At 47.7% G+C, this 18,926-nt stretch overlaps 1 protein-coding gene across 1 annotated transcript; it reads left to right on the forward strand.

Annotated features, from left to right (window-relative positions):
• Positions 1 to 15,023: 15,023 nt before the first annotated feature.
• LOC139583032 (CCN family member 2-like) lies at positions 15,024 to 17,864 on the forward strand. Its single transcript, XM_071413707.1, has 5 exons — positions 15,024 to 15,347; positions 15,613 to 15,829; positions 15,946 to 16,200; positions 16,314 to 16,525; positions 16,641 to 17,864. The coding sequence occupies exons 1-5, from the start codon at positions 15,288 to 15,290 to the stop codon at positions 16,935 to 16,937; spliced, it is 1,041 nt and encodes a 346-aa protein (XP_071269808.1). The 5' UTR covers positions 15,024 to 15,287; the 3' UTR covers positions 16,938 to 17,864.
• Positions 17,865 to 18,926: the final 1,062 nt, after the last annotated feature.

Consider the following 18,926-nt stretch of genomic DNA (forward strand, 5'->3'; position numbering starts at 1 on the left):
TTGCGCACGCGTTGGTTTTGTTGCTAAACAACCAACCCGTCTATTCTGTTTGTTTTTGTTGAAGACTGCTACTGAGCTGTGTTGTCTCCTGCGGCTCAGCTCGGTTGCCATGGCGAGTGTGATGAGGGCATTCCTGGGGTGCTTGTCTTGGCGCTGGGGCGCTGGCCAACTGCAATCCCATGAATGAGTGCTTTTCAGGGCCCTCGGCAGTTAGACTATACCCACCGGCCACAGGTATCTCCAGGAATGCGTGCAGCAGTGATCAAAACATAATTCAACTAATAAAGACAGCAGCTGTTGATGGAGAAGTAGAAATTGATTCCAGATTCCTCATCCTACTGCAGGTGGTATTTATCCCCACTGCAGGTATTTACCTAGCTGGCCTACTAAGGCCATACTCAAACTTATGAAACATCAGGTGACTAACTTTTTCATTTTATCACATTGCATTGTAGAATAACTCATGTACTATGGGGTCATAATCAACTGTAACACCAAGTACTGTAATGTATTGGAAAAAGGTTATTGCTGATTTCAGACAGGTCACACTTCGCCCTTAACTAGGCCAAGCACTGTTAATACACTACATTACCAAAAGTAATCTGGGAAGGCTTTCCACTAGATGTTGGAACATTGCTGTGGGGACTTTCTTCCATTCAGCCACAAGAGCATTAGTGAGGTCGGGCACTAATGTTGGGCGATTAGGCCTGGCTCGCAGTCGACGTTCCAATTCATCTCAAAGGTGTTCGATGGGGTTGAGATGAGGGCTCTGTGCAGGCCAGACAAGTTCTTCCACACCAATCTCTACAAACCATTTCTGTATGGAGCTTGTTTGTGCACAGGGGCATTGACATGCAGAAACAGGAAAGGACCTTCCCTAAACCTTTGCCACAAAGTTGGAAGCACAGAATCATCTAGAATGTCATTGTATGCTGTAGCGCTAAGATTTTCCTCCACTGGAACTAAGGGGTCTAGCCCGAAACATGAAAAACAGCCCCAGACCATTATTCCTCCTCCACCAAACTCTACTGTTGGCACTATGCATTCGGCAGGTAGCGTTCTCCTGGCATCTGCCAAACCCAGATTTGTCTGTCGGACTGCCAGATGACCAAGCGTGATTCATCACTCCAGAGAACGCGTTTCCACTGCTCCAGTCCAATGGTGGCAAGCTTTACACCACTTCAGCCGATGCTTGGCATTGCACATGGCGATCTTAGGCCGGTGAGCGGCTGCTCGGCCATGGACACCCATTTCATGAAGCTCCCGACGAACAGTTATTGTTCTCTGTAGTGAGTGTTGCAACCGAGGACAGTTCTGTGAACTTGTGGCCTACCACTTTGCGGCTGAGACCTTGTTCCTCCTAGATGTTTCCACTTCACAATAATAGCACTTACAGTTGACCGGGACAGCTCTACCAGGGCAGAAATTTGACGAACTGACTTGTTGGAAGCAACGGGTGTGGCTGAAATAGCCAAATCCACTAATTTAAAGGGGTGTCCACATACTTTTGTATAGATAGTGTATGTTTACATGCTGTCGTGAGGTAGTGGCTGTTAATGACCTTCGTAGTTCTGCTATGAAGTCTGCTGTGTAAAGATGGGCAGAGGTGGACAAAGCCCTCCTAATGACCTGAGTCCTGGCCAGGAGACAACAAACAGCAACTTGCATAAAGGGGCTCATCTGTGGAATGTTCCAATAGCTCCTTTGAAGACAAAAAACATACAGCAGAGTAGTCTGGAGAAATGCTAACATTGGGAGTGTAGGGGTTGGGAGTTGGGGATAAGGGGGGACAGAGTGTGGGGTGTCTATGCCTATATTTGGAACTCTGCACTTTGTTCATGACACTGTTCAAACCATTCTCTCTTTAGATTCAATAAATCGTGGACTTACAGGCCCCCATATGGGATTCTGTTCAGAAAGAACGGTAGGTTTTACAGCCATGGGTCAGAGGTCAGACAGAGAGACAGAGAGATGCAGCAGACCTAGGCTCCTCATTCACTGTCATTACCATGGTAGCCCCTTCAGAAGGCAGTAAATCTAGCAGTAAATCAGTAAATCTCTGTGGATGAAATTATTTTCTGCTCTTTGTTGAAAAAAGTTCAGCACCTTGGCACTTCCCTGGGTTGTCCTTTCTAGTCTAAATAGCCTGTAATTTTCCACAGCCAAGGCTTTTTATAGACAATCGCATCTATCAAATCCATTTCCACTTTCCAGCCACTCTCTTTCAGCTGTATCCTTTAGCCCACCAATTATATTAATTTGTTTCACGCTTTCAAAGGAAATTAGATTTAGCCATTTCTAGTCTGTGATTTTGCTCCATGACACGAATGATGTAGTAAGGTCCAACGGTCGGCGAGAGTCTGGGCTATGAATTACCTCAGTCAGCCTTGGTATTTCAAAGAGCCAGAAACTGTAGCCCTCATAATTAGCAAATTTTGACATCTCTGCCACATGTTCAGTTTAAATAGTGGTGGAGGGATGGTCAGTTTGAAGTTTCAAAGCAGGGAACATTCCAGGAGCTCACTGCCAACTGCCAATTATAGAATTTTAGGTGGAGATGCTGAGGTGGATATGGATATGAAGGCAAATAATCTTTGTTCTTGTTTGCTTTAGTGTTCAGTAAGTTTAGCGTATAGTTGTTCCCAGACACTTTTGGATGATCAACCTTTCAACTAAAATAGCATGTCTGATTCTTTTAATCTTTGATCAGATTTTTCAATGAACAGTAATGCTATGTAGGTCTGAAAATGCATTGTAGGCTACTTACACTAGGACAATCCCTGAAATATTTGGTTAAGATGAATACTTTCCCCTTCTTTTTTCTGTATACTCAATCATATTCTCACTAATGTTTGCCCACTGTACACCTTAACTTGTAATATTTAACTAACTCTTGTTTATAACTCACTCATTGCCCTTAGTCAGTATTATGCTGCTGATGACTTAATCACTCCAAAAGAGCCGTGTGTAAAGTACACTTGGTGTTGGAATATTAGAAATACAGCCTGTAGCCTTTCCATCTGTACATGTTGGTGTTGGTAAAGCACAACGAGCTTCTAGCTACTTGAGCACCTGGAAACTGAGCTGAGCAAGGCCCCACCTTGCCTAAATGGGGAAACTGGAAAATGAATTTTAAAAACATTGCCTAGCTGTTCCAAATGTAGAAGTAGCTGTAATGGATGATGAATGACGGCAATGAAGAGGAAATGCTGAGTTAACCTGTGTGTTCAGAGGACAGAGGCACTGTACAGGGCGTTCTGTGACATCACCTCAGCTTACACCATGGCCAGAGAGCTACCAGTGGAAAACTCCCCAGTCTCTCCCAATGAGGAGCTTCAGTGGAGTGTCTTTGGGGAATTCCATCGTCACAGGGCCCATTCTGGCCTCTGATGAGGTCATCCTATTCCTTACTGGGAGATGATCGGGGAGGACGAAGACGGCTTAAGGCAAATCCCATGAGGAATACACTGCAACAATCTCACAGGAATGCTATGCTGCTGTGGCTGGAAATATGCCCTCTCTGAAGAACAGAAGGGAATCCAAACAGAAGGGAATCCATCATGGGGCGCTCCGCCCTCACTCCGCCCTCCAGTCAGAGGGAAACCTAGTCCAACTGAAGGCTCTCCATGCCAGTATAGCAACACGAGGGTGTCCATTTGCTAATGTGTTTATGTTATTATTGCAGTATTATTACGCACAACCACTGAAAACATTTTAATAATAGGAGAGAAAGCAATTGGGGGCTATAGCGTGTGACAGTAATCCATGAGTTTCCCCCTTCTCTAGAAGACTTACTATGAATACACTAAACTTGAACTAGGTTTTGTTTCTCGGCAGCAGAAACAGAAGCTCAGTTGTTATATGAATCATGAACAATATGTTTTACCCTAAAGGAAGTGAAAGCAGATTAGGAGGTGCTGTCACGCCCTGACCGTAGAAATCTTTTTATTCTCTATGTTTTGTTGGTCAGGGTGTGACTCGGGTGGTAAACTCTATGTTCTGTGTTTCTATGTTTTGGCCGGGTATGGTTCTCAATCAGGGACAGCTGTCTATCGTTGTCTCTGATTGGGAATCATACTTAGGCAGCTTTTTTTCCTTTTGTATTTTATGGGTAGTTGTCTTTGTTAGTGGCCTGTATAGCCCTAGTAAGCTTCACGTTCGTTTTTGTTGTTTCTTGTTTTGTTGGCGACATGTATAATAAAGAAAAATGTACGCTATAATAAAGAAAAACCACGCTGCACCTTGGTCCGGTCATTTCCACGGCGATCGTGACAGGTGCGTCTTATAAAATGAATCCAAAGAACATCTGGGTAGGGTTACCGCAGTGGGGAACCGTGAGGGCCTTCTAGGCCTTAAGAGAAGGATATATAAAACATGTATATTTTGTTTAATAAAATGTTGTTTAAAAAATTATATTTAATCTTTTCAATAATTTTAATGATCATCTGATTTCATTTTTTCAGTTTGTGTTGGAAAGAGAAGGGTTAATACTGAAGAGAAAAATTATTCAATCAGGATTTTTCTGTGGTGGTCTCTGGGTAGAAAAATCTAGATAGCTCAGACTAGGCCTTCAGAAGCTGGACAGAAGGCCTCTGCCATTCAACTGTATTAGAGCAGATTTTTGGAGTGGAATGAACCAATCACATTTTGACTTGCAATGGGTGGGACCGTTTAAAAAAAAAAGTGAGTTGTAGGTCAAACCCAAGATGAACTTTCAAACGTTTTAAAATTATCATCACCTGTAGCCTCTACGAATCTGAGAGCGGAAGACTATTCTCTCTTCTCTAACATGTAGACTCACTTTTTATGAACAGTCCCATGAAAAGTCAGACTGTTGAATAAATTTCATTTGAACATACTTTACCTGTTGTCCTCTGATTTTGTCCTTACGCAGGAAATAATCTGAGATCAAAAAAAATATCCACAGATACGTCGGTTTGTATTTCCGGTTTGTATTTTCAATGCTGACGCAATTCGCACGCAACTTGCACAATATGTCTACAATTTAACCGAGGCACAGACCAAACATTGTCCCATGCAATCAACTGGCAAATTTCACAAGCACTTCCAGCTGTTTGCAAGGGAACGTGCTTTGGTCGACAACGTTCGGTTACATTCGGCTGTCGTTAGCATATTGTGCATCACTGAAATGCATCAGGAGATGGAAAATACAAGCAACAGAACGTACCGGGCCGCAAAAAGGTAAACACTTTCCTGTGGGTACCCTATCTCCACTTCCTACTGCTAAAAGGACCAACAACACGGACAACCAGTAAAGTACATTTAAACATCATTTTTTGCGTCTTTTTTATAGCGACATCTTTCAGACTGATATCCATGGAGAAACCATGGTAACAGTCTGATGTTTAGAGAACATAATCTGGTGAGTGGCACTGTTTTTATTGCAGCTCACTTGCGGTAGCTACAGTGCCTTCGGAAAGTATTCAGACCCCTTGACTTTTCCACATTTTGTTACATTACAGCCTTTTTCTAAAATGTGTTATATAAAATCTACACACAATACCCCATAATGACAACGCGAAAACAAGTTTTTAGACATTTTTACATAAGTATTCAGACCCTTTCCTACATATTGTAATGACCCGGCTGGGTCATAAAGGGAAAAGAGACGGACTCTAGGTGTGCAGGTCAGAACACAGGTTTATTCATAAACTGGGCTATTGTTCCGGCCACAACCCACGCCGCTAAATGCCGAACGTACACAATGTTACCCTGTCGGGTCAAGAGTCACTCTCATAGCAACAGATCAAGGCACGAACAGAAGAGACAGAACAATGAGACAGTAATCCCTATTTATGCATTTCCAAATCCCGCGGTATTACCCATCATACCCCCCCAACCTTTCCATCTGTCCTGACATATTTAACCCCTGCTAGTAGCCATGAGAACCATAACACACCCACAAACACAGAACACAATACCGGGTCGTTACATAGCCCCCCCCCCTTTCTAAACCCTAGCCCCTAGGGTTACACAACAAAATCCTTAAAACGACCCGGAGGTCGCATCAGTCTCTTGGGCCTCCCCGTGACTCTCAGCGGTGGCCCCCCAGAACGCTCCTCTGCCCCAATGTCATTTCCAGCGCCCTCCGAAGAAGCAGCCCCCTCCCCAGGCTCAGGTTGTGCTAGAGTCTCCTCGTTAGACTGTTCCCGTGGGCTCACATCAGAGCCCTCACTCCCATTCCCTACCGTTTTCCTCCCTCTGTAGGGTGCCAATCGATCCCGGTGGACCACCACCTTCCTGCTCCGTGGGGGAACCTCCACCCGGTACGTCACCTCCCCCACTCTCTCTATCACCAGACACGGCCCCACCCATGCACTGTCCAGCTTTGGGCACCGCCCCTTCTTGCGCGTGGGGTTGTGAAGCCACACACATTCTCCCGCTCCAAAGTGCCTCCCCCTAGCGCGCGAGTCGTAGTGGCGCTTTTGGCGCACCCCTGCGTTTTCGAGTTGCTCTCTTGCGAAGGTGTGAGCCGCTTCTAACCGGTTCTGCAGACGACACACATAGTTCGGGCCAGGCAAAACCACGTCGTCATTATCAGGAGGGTGGCCAAACGTCAGTTCGGCTGGAGTGCGCAACTCACGACCTAACATTAGTAGTGCTGGGGAGCACGCAGTCGATTCTTGAACAGCCGACCTACACGCCATAAGAATAAACGGTAAGTGGGTGTCCCAATCTCTCTGGTGTTTTGAGGTAACGATGGCCAGCTGCTGTGCTAATGTTCTGTTAAATCTTTCCACCAGCCCATCACTCTGGGGGTGAAGCGGAGTAGTGCGCGTCTTCTCCGCGCCTAACCGTCTACACAACTCTGAGAACACCCGTGACTCGAAGTTTCTTCCCTGGTCGCTGTGAATAGACTGTGGCACCCCAAACCGACTGATTATTCCCCCCACCAACGCATCAGCTACTGTCCCCGCCTCCTGGTCTGGGAGAGCGTAAGCCTCCGGCCACTTGGTGAAGTAGTCCATGGCGGTTAGAATCCACCTGTTACCGCTGTCTGTGGTTGGAAACGGCCCTACTATGTCTACCCCCAGTCTCTCCATGGGCTCCCCTACTGGGAATTGTTGTAGGAGGGCGTGTGACTGACCTGGAGGTCCTTTTTTAGCAGCACACTCGTCGCACTGCCTACAAAAGTCCTCAACATCCCTCCTGTGCCTTGCCCAATAGAAGCCTTTACGCATGCGCTTTAACGTTTTGGAGACCCCAAAATGCCCTGCGCCTACTCCCCCATGAAGCTGCTGTAACACGCTCCCCTGCAGCCTTTTGGGCACCACTACCTGCCACGTAATTTCTCCAGTCGCTGGCTTTTTCCACCCCCTCTGGAGCACTCCCTCAGCCACTCTAAGGACTGTGAATTTAGCCCACAGTCCTTTGGTGACTGGTGATAGAGGGGCTACTTCCCCCCACGGCGGTCGTCTTCTCTCTTCCACCCACCGCAGCACAGGACGCAGCTCTGCGTCCTCCTCCTGGCGACGCCTCCACTCCCCAACGTCCACAGCCTCAAGCTCCCGGCACTCTGTCACACTCAGCTGACTCACCGTGGCGGTGACTCCCTCCTCCCTGCACAGTTCTCTCTCTCGCTCCACCCGTTTGGCGCAGTACCCACAGCCATCCTCAGCACACGGGCGGCGGGACAAGGCGTCTGCATTGCTGTGGCGAAGGCCGGCTCTGTGCTCCACCTGGAAGTCGTAGGGTTGCAGCTCCTCCAGCCAGCGGGCAATCTGACCCTCTGGCTCCTTGAAGGAGAGAAGCCACTGCAGGGCGGAGTGATCCGTCCGGACCACAAACGGCAGGCCCCCCAGGTAGTACTTGAAATGGCGTACTGCTGCCACGACAGCCAAAAGCTCTCTCCTTGTGACGCAGTAGCGTTTTTCAGCCTTATCAAAAGTTCTGCTGTAATAAGCTACTACGTGTTCCCCATCAGGGCCACGCTGAGCCAGCACAGCCCCCAAACCCTCATTGCTTGCGTCGGTGTCCAGGATGAACGGACGGTTCGGGTCTGGTGAGGCCAGGACAGGGGCCTCCATCAGGGCACGTTTGAGGGCCTCAAACGCCCGCTGGTGCTCTTCGGTCCACTGAAAAACAGTGTCCTCCTTGAGAAGGTGGTTCAAAAGAGCCGCTACCCCCGCAAACCCCTTCACAAACCTACGATAGTAGGATGCCAGCCCCAGGAAGCTCTTAACCTCTTTTTTCCCCCCTGGAACTGGCCACCCCCTCACAGCCTCTACTTTGTCTGGCATCGTGCTGATGCCCTCACCACCCAGCTGATGCCCCAGGAACGCCACCTCCCTTTGCATGAAATGGCACTTTCCCGGGTGTAATTTTAGCCCCGCCCCCGAGATCCTCTCCAACACTCGCCTAATTGCCCCCAGTGCCCCCTCAAACGATGTGCCGTGCACCAATATGTCGTCTAGGTACACAACACACTCGTCTCTCGGAACCCCCGCCAGCACTCTGTCCATGAGCCTCTCAAAGGTGGCAGGAGCATTACAGAGCCCGAAGCACAGCACCTTGAACTGCCAATGGCCCCTATCCGTGGAGAAGGCCGTTTTTTCACGTGCCCCTGGCGAGAGGGGCACCTGCCAGTAGCCACTGCGCAGATCAAGGGAGGAGAACCACGAGGACCCTCTCACGTGGTCTAGCGACTCATCAATCCTCGGTAGGGGATAAGAGTCTTTAGTGGTGACAGAATTTAGGCCCCTGTAGTCAACACAAAACCTAAGTTTACCCCCTTTCTTAGGCACCATGACGACCGGCGCGGACCATGGGCTATCTGATGGCTCAATGAAATCAGCCCGCAACATGTCTACAATAGCTGTGTCTGCTGCTTCCCTCCTGGCAAGGGGAATACGACGGGGCCGAATTTTAATGGGTCGGGCGTCCCCAGTGTCTATTTCGTGCTGGACTAGGTGCGTTTGTCCTACCTCATCTTCCCCCCAAGCGAAGCTATCTTTAAAGTCCAACAGCAGCTGCTTTAACTGTCTCTGTTGTCCCTCATCCAGACCCTGACAGTTCTTCAGCCACACAGCCTCGACGGCGTCGATAGCTTCCTCCTTCCCCCCGTCGGGCTGATGGGGTGAAGGAGCCAGTGTATTTTGGGCTACTGGGCTGCCTGTGCTTGCACCATGATGGGGAGTGAAGGCCGTCGCCGCCGGAGACAGCTGCTGGGATGGCACAACGACCAAGGGAGCAACCGGGATGACCGGTGGAGTCTCTGCAAGCTTGGAGGAAGACGGAGGGACAGCCCTGCCCCCTGCTGGCCCTCCCGAAGGCGACATTCCCACTGTGGGCCCCCCCGACAACCTCAAAGTGCCCGACGCTAAGTCCAACTGAGCCCCACAGTTTTTCAAAAAGTCCATTCCCAGTATACAGGGGTCCTGCACCGCTGCTACCCACACCGGACACCCCACAGTTCTCCCCCCCACGGTCACAGATAGCTGACACTTCCCTAACATGGGGGCTAGCTCCCCCGTGACAGTCCGTAGCTGGACAAGGGTCGGCTCCACCCGCACCCCAACAGGTAGTATGTCTGGTCTCACCAGGGTTACTGTAGAGCCCGTGTCGACCAGGGCCAAACATTCCACCCCCTCTACCTTGACGATGACATTGCAGAAGTCCCCAACGGTGGTACGTCCCACCACAACTACAGGACTAGGAAACCCGGCGGCAGCTACACCCTGGGGGAGCAGGTCCCCACCCTCTTGTCTGCGCTGCTGGGTACCTTCTTTGCTTACAGTGGGTTCGGGGGCGGGGGGGTGGGCCCGCGCAGCCCCCTGCGCGCGAACCCGCTGTCGTTTCCCTGGTGACGGGGGAATCTGTCACACTCTCGCTGAATGTGGCCAGGCTGGCCACAACCCCAGCAGACAATAGGAGCTGAGCTGACACTGCGACGTTGCCTGGAGCCCCTCTCCATGACAAGCGAAGCAGTCTTGACTAGCCCGCCCAACTCGTCAACCCACTCCGGTTTTGTGACCCCTGGCACCCCAGCCACCGCTGCTCTCACCTCTGGTTGACTGGCGACTTCCACTCTCACTCCCTCACCCCAGATCAGCTCCCTCTTCCTGGCTATCTCCACTGCAGCCCGCAGAGATGGTGGGTCCGCCATCTGAACATGCTTACCCAGTTCGGTGGAAGAGAGCGCTCTAATAAAACTGTCCCGTGCCAGCTCGTCCTGCACCCCAATCGGCATAGTTGCATAAGCCCGCCTGGTCAGGCTCAGAATATCACTTGCCAACGCCTTTAATGATTCCCCCTGAAGTCTCTTTTTGTTACTCAGTTCAATCCGCAGCATGTTGGGCTGCGCGTCGCTGCCGAAACGGCCCCCCAATGCCTCCACTAGCGCACCATAGTCGTCCCTTTCGTCCGGGGCTAGCGTTAGCAGGCATTCCGACGCCTCCTCTGCCAGGCTCAGGGCAAGCTGTAACGCTTTCGTCTCGTCAGACCACCTCCCGGCTCTAGCCAACAACTCAAATTGAGTGAAAAAAACTTCCCATTTACCTTGTCCATTGAACTTTGGTAGTTTAGCCGCTACCGTGGCTAATGGCAATAGGTCGCCGCCATCTCTGTTTACCTTAGCAGGCCCAGCCATTTCCGCACCCGGTGACGTCGATATCCCCGTCGCCGTGACGTCTGCTCTCGAGCGGTGTGAAGGAAAACCCGCCAGTTCTGCCATCTTGCTGACTGACAATTTAACTCCCGCCATGTGACTCTCCAGCCTTCCTACGGCAGTCGCCGCCTGACCCTCCCGACCGGGTACCCCCGAGCCCACAACGGACACTTTGTCCGACTCTTCCTTAATTTTCCGCCTCGCCCCAAGCATCATGACCGTAGATGCGAGTCACGCTAACGCCAACCCGGCCTATACTGAACAGCTAACTCGCCTAGTCTATCCCGTAGTTCGAAAGCACTTCTGACACCAATGTAATGACCCGGCTGGGTCATAAAGGGAAAAGAGACGGACTCTAGGTGTGCAGGTCAGAACACAGGTTTATTCATAAACTGGGCTATTGTTCCGGCCACAACCCACGCCGCTAAATGCCGAACGTACACAATGTTACCCTGTCGGGTCAAGAGTCACTCTCATAGCAACAGATCAAGGCACGAACAGAAGAGACAGAACAATGAGACAGTAATCCCTATTTATGCATTTCCAAATCCCGCGGTATTACCCATCATACCCCCCCAACCTTTCCATCTGTCCTGACATATTTAACCCCTGCTAGTAGCCATGAGAACCATAACACACCCACAAACACAGAACACAATACCGGGTCGTTACAATATTTTTTGTCATTCATGGTGGAATTCAGGATAATGTTCATATTAAAGGGAAAAGGAAATACTAGATGGTAAAATGGTAATAAGCTTTGACTAGTACGCTACATGTTTTCTTACAAGTTTATGTCTATAATTTATCAAGAAAATTTTTCAGTTGTTTAAAAATCACATATTTCTGTATACTGTGGAGAGCTGGCACGGCTTGTCAAAGACATTCCATTATTAGAAGGCAATTGTCATTACTTTTCCTCATATCATTGATAAGACAGTACAACCGGCCGTGATCGGGAGTCCCATAGGGCGGCGCAAAATTGGCCCAGCGTTGTCCGGGTTAGGGGAGGGTTTGGCCATGGGGGCTTTACTTGGCTCATCGCGCTCTAACGACTCCTTGTGGCGGGCTGGGCTCCTGCAGGCTGAACTCTGTAGTCAGTTGAACGGTGTTTCCTCCGACACAATGGTGTGGCTGGATTAAGTGGGCGGGTGGTAAGAAGCGCGGTTAGGCGGGTCATGTTTTGGAGGACGCATGACTCGACTTTCGCCTCCCGAGCCAGTTGGGGAGTTGCAGCGATAAGACAACATCGAAAATGGGGGTAAAGAAAATTGCAATTATAATATAGAAAGCTCCCGGGTATTAGAGTGAACTCTTAAAACTTAGCCTAAACGTTGGCGCGCATTGTAGCTCAATGAATATAGAATGTTTCAGCAAATGATTGGGAAACCTTCCTCTACAGCTCCAAATCTGACAAGCTAGGCTAGCTCCCGTTGAAACAACGATGCCGTACACTCTCCACAGCAGGCAAATTCAGGTAGATAGTTAGATCGAGTTCTTCAGATAGATAGTTCTTCAGATGTAAAAGTTCAAGCTCATCAACATAGTGTCCGTCTCTCTTCTCCTCTCATAGCTTGAGCAGAATCACCCATTTGAGTGACTCAAAAGTCCCATGCAACAGCAATCCCAGAGTTCCCGTGATTGGCCCAAAATTAAAAAGGCTTCTTTTTGGCTAAACCAAACCACTTTAATTAAGTTCAGGTCAAAATAATGAATAGGATGGCCCATTAAAGAATTCAACCAACTTTGATTCTTGAATGATTGACATGTAGTTTCTTGAAGTTTACACATGAAAGTAACACAAGGGAAAGGGGAAAGGAAAAGGGGGGGTTCCTAGTCAGTTGTCAAACTGAATGTATTCAACTGAAATGTGTCTTCCGCATTGAACCCAACCCCTCTGAATCAGAGAGGTGCAGGGGGCTGCCTTAATCGACATCCACAAGTGTTTGATGCACTGCAAAACAACATAGGCTCAACAACTAAAGCTGCTGTAAACATAGTGTTTCTAATACATGGTTTTAACTGTGTATTACACACATCAATTGTCTGGAGGCAATATGAATTGCTTCTATCCAATTCCATGTGCATTTTACATGGTGTGTCTTTTCTGGAAGAGCACTAAAATTGCAATAATAAACATTGGAAAAATGAAAACAGATGGGTTTTAGACCACAGCACGTCCGATTCCATTTTAATCATAGATAAGATCTCTGGTTTGGTTACAAATACAATCATCACATAGATGGAATACCTCAGACAGAACATTTGTCATTTGAACACAGTCACGTAAGTTGCAGACAGAACAGGGTTGTGTACCAAATAGCAGCCTATTCCTTTTATGCTGCACTACATTTGACTAAGGCCCACAGGGCTCTGATGGGCAAGAGTAGTGCACTATGTAGAGAATAGGGTGCCATTTGGGACGAAGACTAGAAGTGGAAATGGAGAGAACTGGAATCACACTGCACAGACAATTACTCCTTGGCAGAATGTTTAATACACTGATGTAGCTAGCTATATGTGTTTGTTTTTTTGTACTGGGAACAATGAACCACAACACCCTCCTCCGTTGAGGGAATGGGAAAGTGAATCACATGGTCAGGTCTGCTACATCCCACAGTGAAGCACATATCTAATGGGTACTTTATTTACACTGAATGTGGAATCCTTTCCGTTGCGTCACCAGCTCTTGACCTTTGACCCTAGCTAACTTCTGCCTGTCACTCCAACATTAGCACCTCATCACTTATCCCAAATTGGACCCCAATTGCACCGCATGTGGAATGTTGAATTTGGAATACTTGCCATGCCTAAGCTTGAGTTTCAGACCCCTTTTAGCCACCATTGAAAACCAGAGAGCATGACATTAAAGGTTAACAGACCTTACAGTAGTTACCTATGCTCCATTGAGTGAGGAACGTCTTGGGGGGGAGAGAGAGAGAGAGAGAGCTAATGAGAGCTCCAGGACAACAGCCTAAGACAGGGAATCTGATGCTAACACACAGCTACGTCTTACCACACACAATTGTTGATTAAACACTGCCCTGTGGAGGGGAGTTCAGTTCATCCAACCCCTCAATGGAAAGCCACACCGCACTGTTATTGGTTCAGGAAATCGAGCGCATTTTCAAATAGGGCATTGCGATAAGCTGCTACTATTTGACATGATGGGGTTAAGGAACTGGCAGCCTCTGTTTGGCCACAAATGAATCTGTGTTGACAGACAGGGTACATTACCATCCCACACACTGTACGGCGAAAACGTCTCAGACAGTACAGACCCTGAGGAGCTCCTACTGTACTTTCTGTACAAACCACACTGGAAAAAAGGGAAAGACAGATGCTGCTAGTGAAGATTCCCATATAAGGCCACGCTTCCTCCCAGTCGGTGTGTACATGCAGCAATAGTATGTCTGCTGGCGCAGCCGCACATTCCTCCAGCTCTGAGTTTTCTCTGGGAGTTTTTCATTTCCGATTCGGTGGCTGGTGAGGAGCAGGGCTGCCTTTCATAAGACTGAGGTGGAGAGTCTGGGGCTTGTGTGATCGTTTCTTCAAAAATATACAAACCCCAGAGTCTAGCCGCTTTCCTGCAATCCTCAAGTCTGCTCAGTGTTTAGATACTGACGGAGCAAAATAGAATCCCACACCAGGAATGTAGTACAACTATGCTTTAAAGTCCATAGACTAAACCTTATTAGTGAGGTGAAAGCACATGGCTATAAAAAAGTATGCGATTAAAACCAGTGAATAGAACTGATGAGAGTCTGTTAACTAGACGGTGATGTGGTTTTATACCGTACAAACCCCCTTTATTAAGGACTTGTTGATTAAATCCCAATACCCATGACTTATTATACTTAGGAAGGCTACATACAATACATATCGTACATCTGTTTCTCTGTGCAGTATGTTATTTTCCAAATAGAAAAGCAGTCCTGAAGGTGTACAGAGGTTTTATAACGGTACTGTTTTGTAACGGTGATCTACACCACAGCCCTTCCTTTCATAATTAAATGCACATGCAATAATAGATATTTAAAGCCTTTGAAGTCACTAGTGTAAAATCTATGTGTGATGTGCTAAGAGAACAGAGAGGCAGCTATTCCCAATAACAGGGGAGGTTTACGGTCTCTCTCCGGGATACAACACAACCGCCGATTACACATAAAAGGGAAAGTTGAGGGATAGTGCCAAGAATGCACTTTTATTTTGATATGTGACAGCACTTTGGCCTCAGACAGGAGGAATGCGATATGTCAGGGAGAGCGAGTCTAGGAGGGGGGCAGGAAATTAGGAAAGAATGCCAAGAATGTCCATGTTTGTCCAGGACTCCATTCAGCCACTGGCACGTCACTGCAGCCCTGGGTGTATAAAGGCAGGGAGAGCTCCTAGCTTCAGACACAGAACAACTCCTCATCCAAGAGAGAGCTACAAGAGCAGCAGCAGCTCTACTACTGAAGCTAAACTCTAGCTTTAACCAAGAGAACTACGAGAACTTAACTGAGAAAGAACCAAAACCAGAAACTTCTTAACAACGAGATCGACTCGATCAGACGACAAGCTCCCTGACTACTCGCAAGAGACTAAGGAAGACTTTTGAAGAGCCTGAAGACTTATTTTTGTCTAAGATACTCAGAGAAAAACCCAGAAGAAAAGCAAAATGTCTGCTGGAATGAACATGAGGCTGATTTCTTTCTTCTGTCTCACTCTCTCCTACCTGGTAAGACCCTTTTACTGAGAATGTCAAGTTATATGGGAACTGTATTGCTGTGTCTATGCGCCATGTACCAGACAGACAGACACGAGCTATCAGCATGTCTAGCCTATTACAACAGCAGTTGAATTGTAAATATATATATTTTGTTAACACAGTTACAAAAGGCTGTATGATGCCCTAGCTCTTGGGGCTGATGAACTGTAACGTTAGTAGTAGATGGGACCATGTGATCAGGGTCTAACCATACTCCTATCTCTTTGTCCCTTAGGCTGTGGCTCAGGAGTGCAGTGGGCAGTGTAGTTGTCCTGATGTGCCCCCTCAGTGTCCCCCTGGTGTGAGCCTGGTGCCCGATGCCTGCGGCTGCTGCAGGGTGTGTGCCAAGCAGATGGGCGAGCTTTGCACAGACAGGGACATGTGCGACCCCCACAAAGGACTCTTCTGTGACTTCGGCTCCCCCATCAACCGCCGCATAGGAGTCTGCACAGGTAAGTCACTCTCAACATGCTTCTTTGTCATTCTAATACACTGACTCTTTGATTATTTTCCTCTGCTGGTGTTTGTGTGACTGGAGATGTGACATTCTCTTCTCCTCTTCCCACAGCTAAGGGTGGTGCCACCTGTGTGATGGGTGGGATGGTGTACAGGAGTGGAGAATCCTTCCAGAGCAGCTGTAAATACCAGTGCACGTGCCTGGACGGTGCCGTGGGCTGTATTCCCCTGTGCAGCATGGACATCCGCCTGCCCAGCCCTGACTGCCCCATGCCCCGCCGCGTCAAAGTGCCCGAGAAGTGCTGCGAGGAGTGGGTGTGCGATGCCCCCCAAAACACAAACAGCTTTGTGGGCTCTGCTCTCGCTGGTGAGTTTCAGTCTTAGACACATACAGTAGCCTACATTCTAATGATGTAATCTGGTCAGCTTTTGAGTGTAGAGATAAAGAGTCTAATGTCACTTCCCCTTCTCTGCCTGCAGCTTACAGAGAGGAGGAGACCTACGGGCCTGACCCCTCCATGATGAGGGAGAACTGCCTGGTCCAGACCACTGAGTGGAGCGCCTGCTCTAAGACCTGCGGCCTGGGCATCTCTACCAAAGTAACCAACGACAACCGCGAGTGCCGCCTGGAGAAACAGTCCCGTCTGTGCATGGTCAGACCCTGCGAGTCCCACATGGAGCAGAGCATTAGGGTAAGCACATTCTTCAACCACTACCCAACCAACCCTTTCATTGCAATATAAACACTTTGTCAAATCAAGAGGAAAGGAATGGTTACTAATTATTTTTTACGCTTTGCTCTTTCAGAAGGGAAAGAAATGCATCCGCACACCAAGAGTGTCCAAGCCCATGAAGTTTGAGATCTCTGGCTGCACCACCACCAAGTCCTACCGACCCAAGTTCTGCGGAGTGTGCACCGACGGTCGCTGCTGCACCCCCCACAGAACCACCACCCTGCCCATGGAGTTCAAGTGCCCCGACGGCCAGGTCATGAAGAAGCAGATGATGTTCATCAAGACCTGCGCGTGCCACTACAACTGCCCCGGCGAGAATGACATCTTCGAGTCCATGTACTACAAGAAGATGCTGGGAGACATGGCGTAAACAATTATGTCACCTAACAGCAAAAACAACCAATGACTCTTAACTTGAATCCAACAGATATCCATCTCATCTCGCAGCACAGCATTTGTTTGTCTTTTGGGTTGTAATTTTCAAATTGTGTATTTTGTACAAGGACAGAAACATATATGTGTATATTCAATGTATATGTATGAGTGTATTGATGGATGTTTAGGGCCACTTGCCCTAATGAAAGACAGGGGGCTGCTCTGCTGCCCGAAATAGAATACTTACTGCACTATAGTTCTACTATGTGACAACCTATGTTGTTGTCACTAATTGGCTGATGCCATGTTCCCCTCCCCCTAAACTGTGGCAGGCACCTAATTAACTGGACTGTGTCTAACCTCTGAGCACTTGCAGTAACGAAGGGTGAAGACTTTCAACCCCAGTACGGAAACTTAAATCCTTAACCCACCAGAGTACTAGTTGAACGTGCCCTTGTGTATAGCTCACTGTTTGCAGATCCTAACTGTTGCAGTGCTAACGACAGGTCATGGTTCAGCCCATGCTGAAAAATAGCCGTCCTTCCAGACAAGGAGCGTAGTGTGCATGCTTTGAGGGTTTGCCACAGCACTGAGAAAAGAGGTATTTGACTTTGACTGACTGATTCAGGTTGCAAGGAAGGAATCAGTTTTTTGTCAACAAAAAAAGAGACTGGATGATTTGTAGCTTCATTCCTTTTTATATGTATTATTGATGCTGTAAATATTGTACATATTATTGTACAGTTTGAGTTAATTTAAAGTTTTAAAAAGTTTGTTTTGTTTTTCTCTTCCTTCAATATGTTTATTGATAGCTTATTTGCTGGGTTTGACAATTTTGTGTACTATTTTATTGAGAAGTGTGACAAAAAAGTTACATGTTTTCACTTTTGTAGTTTGGAATAAAATATATTTTTTATATAAACATGTCTTCCTTTCTTTGTTTTACTCTTTCGGCTTTAAAAGTAGCCTACCCTACAGAAATGAATCTACTCACACCCAGATGATATCCAAAAGTTCACCATATGAAATCAGCCACTAATAAGTTAGCACATGTTTACAAAGCAGTTAGGTGTTCCCACTTTCAGTTCAACAACAGCAGTCAGGCCACTGAAATTCCACTCATTGGATTGTGTGCGGTTCAGGTCCATGCTCTGTCAGACCACCCAGTCTCTAGTAAGGTGTAGTCTATGTGTCACTTTTTAGCCACAAACACCAGCAGAAAACTGCCAGCCCATCCAACAAAACATTTTTCTAAAGTCCTCTATTCTCTTCCCTGTGATGCGTGGATGGAGCGCTGTGCTGCCTGTCCATTTACACACTAACCAGACTGCAGACTAAGGAAACATACTCTGGCAGCGTCTGAGGGAAAGAGCAGTCTAACTGGCAGCCTTGTGCTTTAACACTCACTATCAGTGTCCCACCACTGGGAAAACTCACACCACACTGAACTAGGCCTGGTTCAACATCAAAGACAACACAGACAAATATGTGATGGGGATCGGGAAACGGGACGTACCTCATACAAAAGGATAAACCACAAAAATGTATACAGTAATTGGCTGATTAACACAGTGAAAATCCTTTTCCTGTCACTGAGTAGCAGAGTCGTTGGTTGCTTTCCAGACAAAATGAAAGAGCCGTTGGATCTAAAACCTGTAACTCTCCAAAAAGAGCTCTTTTCATCTGCTTTTTTTCCTCAAAAGTCTTGACTGCATTTAGACTTAGTCTGGCTCGTGTTGTTGTTGGGGGGGTGACTACAGTGTGAGACATTCATATCAACAATATAGTGTGATATGTCTAATTAATGATATTGAGGAGGCTTTAACTAGTTGAATGTGCCTCTGAAGCTAAACAGGGTTGGTCCTGGTCAGTCCCTGGATGGGAGACCAGATGCTGCTGGAAGTGGTGTTGGAGGGCCAGTAGATGGCACTCTTTCCTCTGATCTAAAAATATATATATATCCCAATGCCCCAGGGCAGTGACA

Source organism: Salvelinus alpinus, chromosome 8 (genome assembly GCF_045679555.1).
Source record: "Salvelinus alpinus chromosome 8, SLU_Salpinus.1, whole genome shotgun sequence".
In the NCBI taxonomy this organism is placed as follows: domain Eukaryota; kingdom Metazoa; phylum Chordata; class Actinopteri; order Salmoniformes; family Salmonidae; genus Salvelinus; species Salvelinus alpinus.

Coding starts and splice junctions, on each gene's coding strand:
- LOC139583032 (XM_071413707.1), top strand. CDS start 15,288: ATGTCTGCTGGAATGAACATGAGGCTGATTTCTTTCTTCTGTCTCACT. Junction 16,201..16,313: donor TGTGGGCTCTGCTCTCGCTG/GTGAGTTTCAGT, acceptor CTCTGCCTGCAG/CTTACAGAGAGGAGGAGACC. Junction 16,526..16,640: donor ACATGGAGCAGAGCATTAGG/GTAAGCACATTC, acceptor TTGCTCTTTCAG/AAGGGAAAGAAATGCATCCG.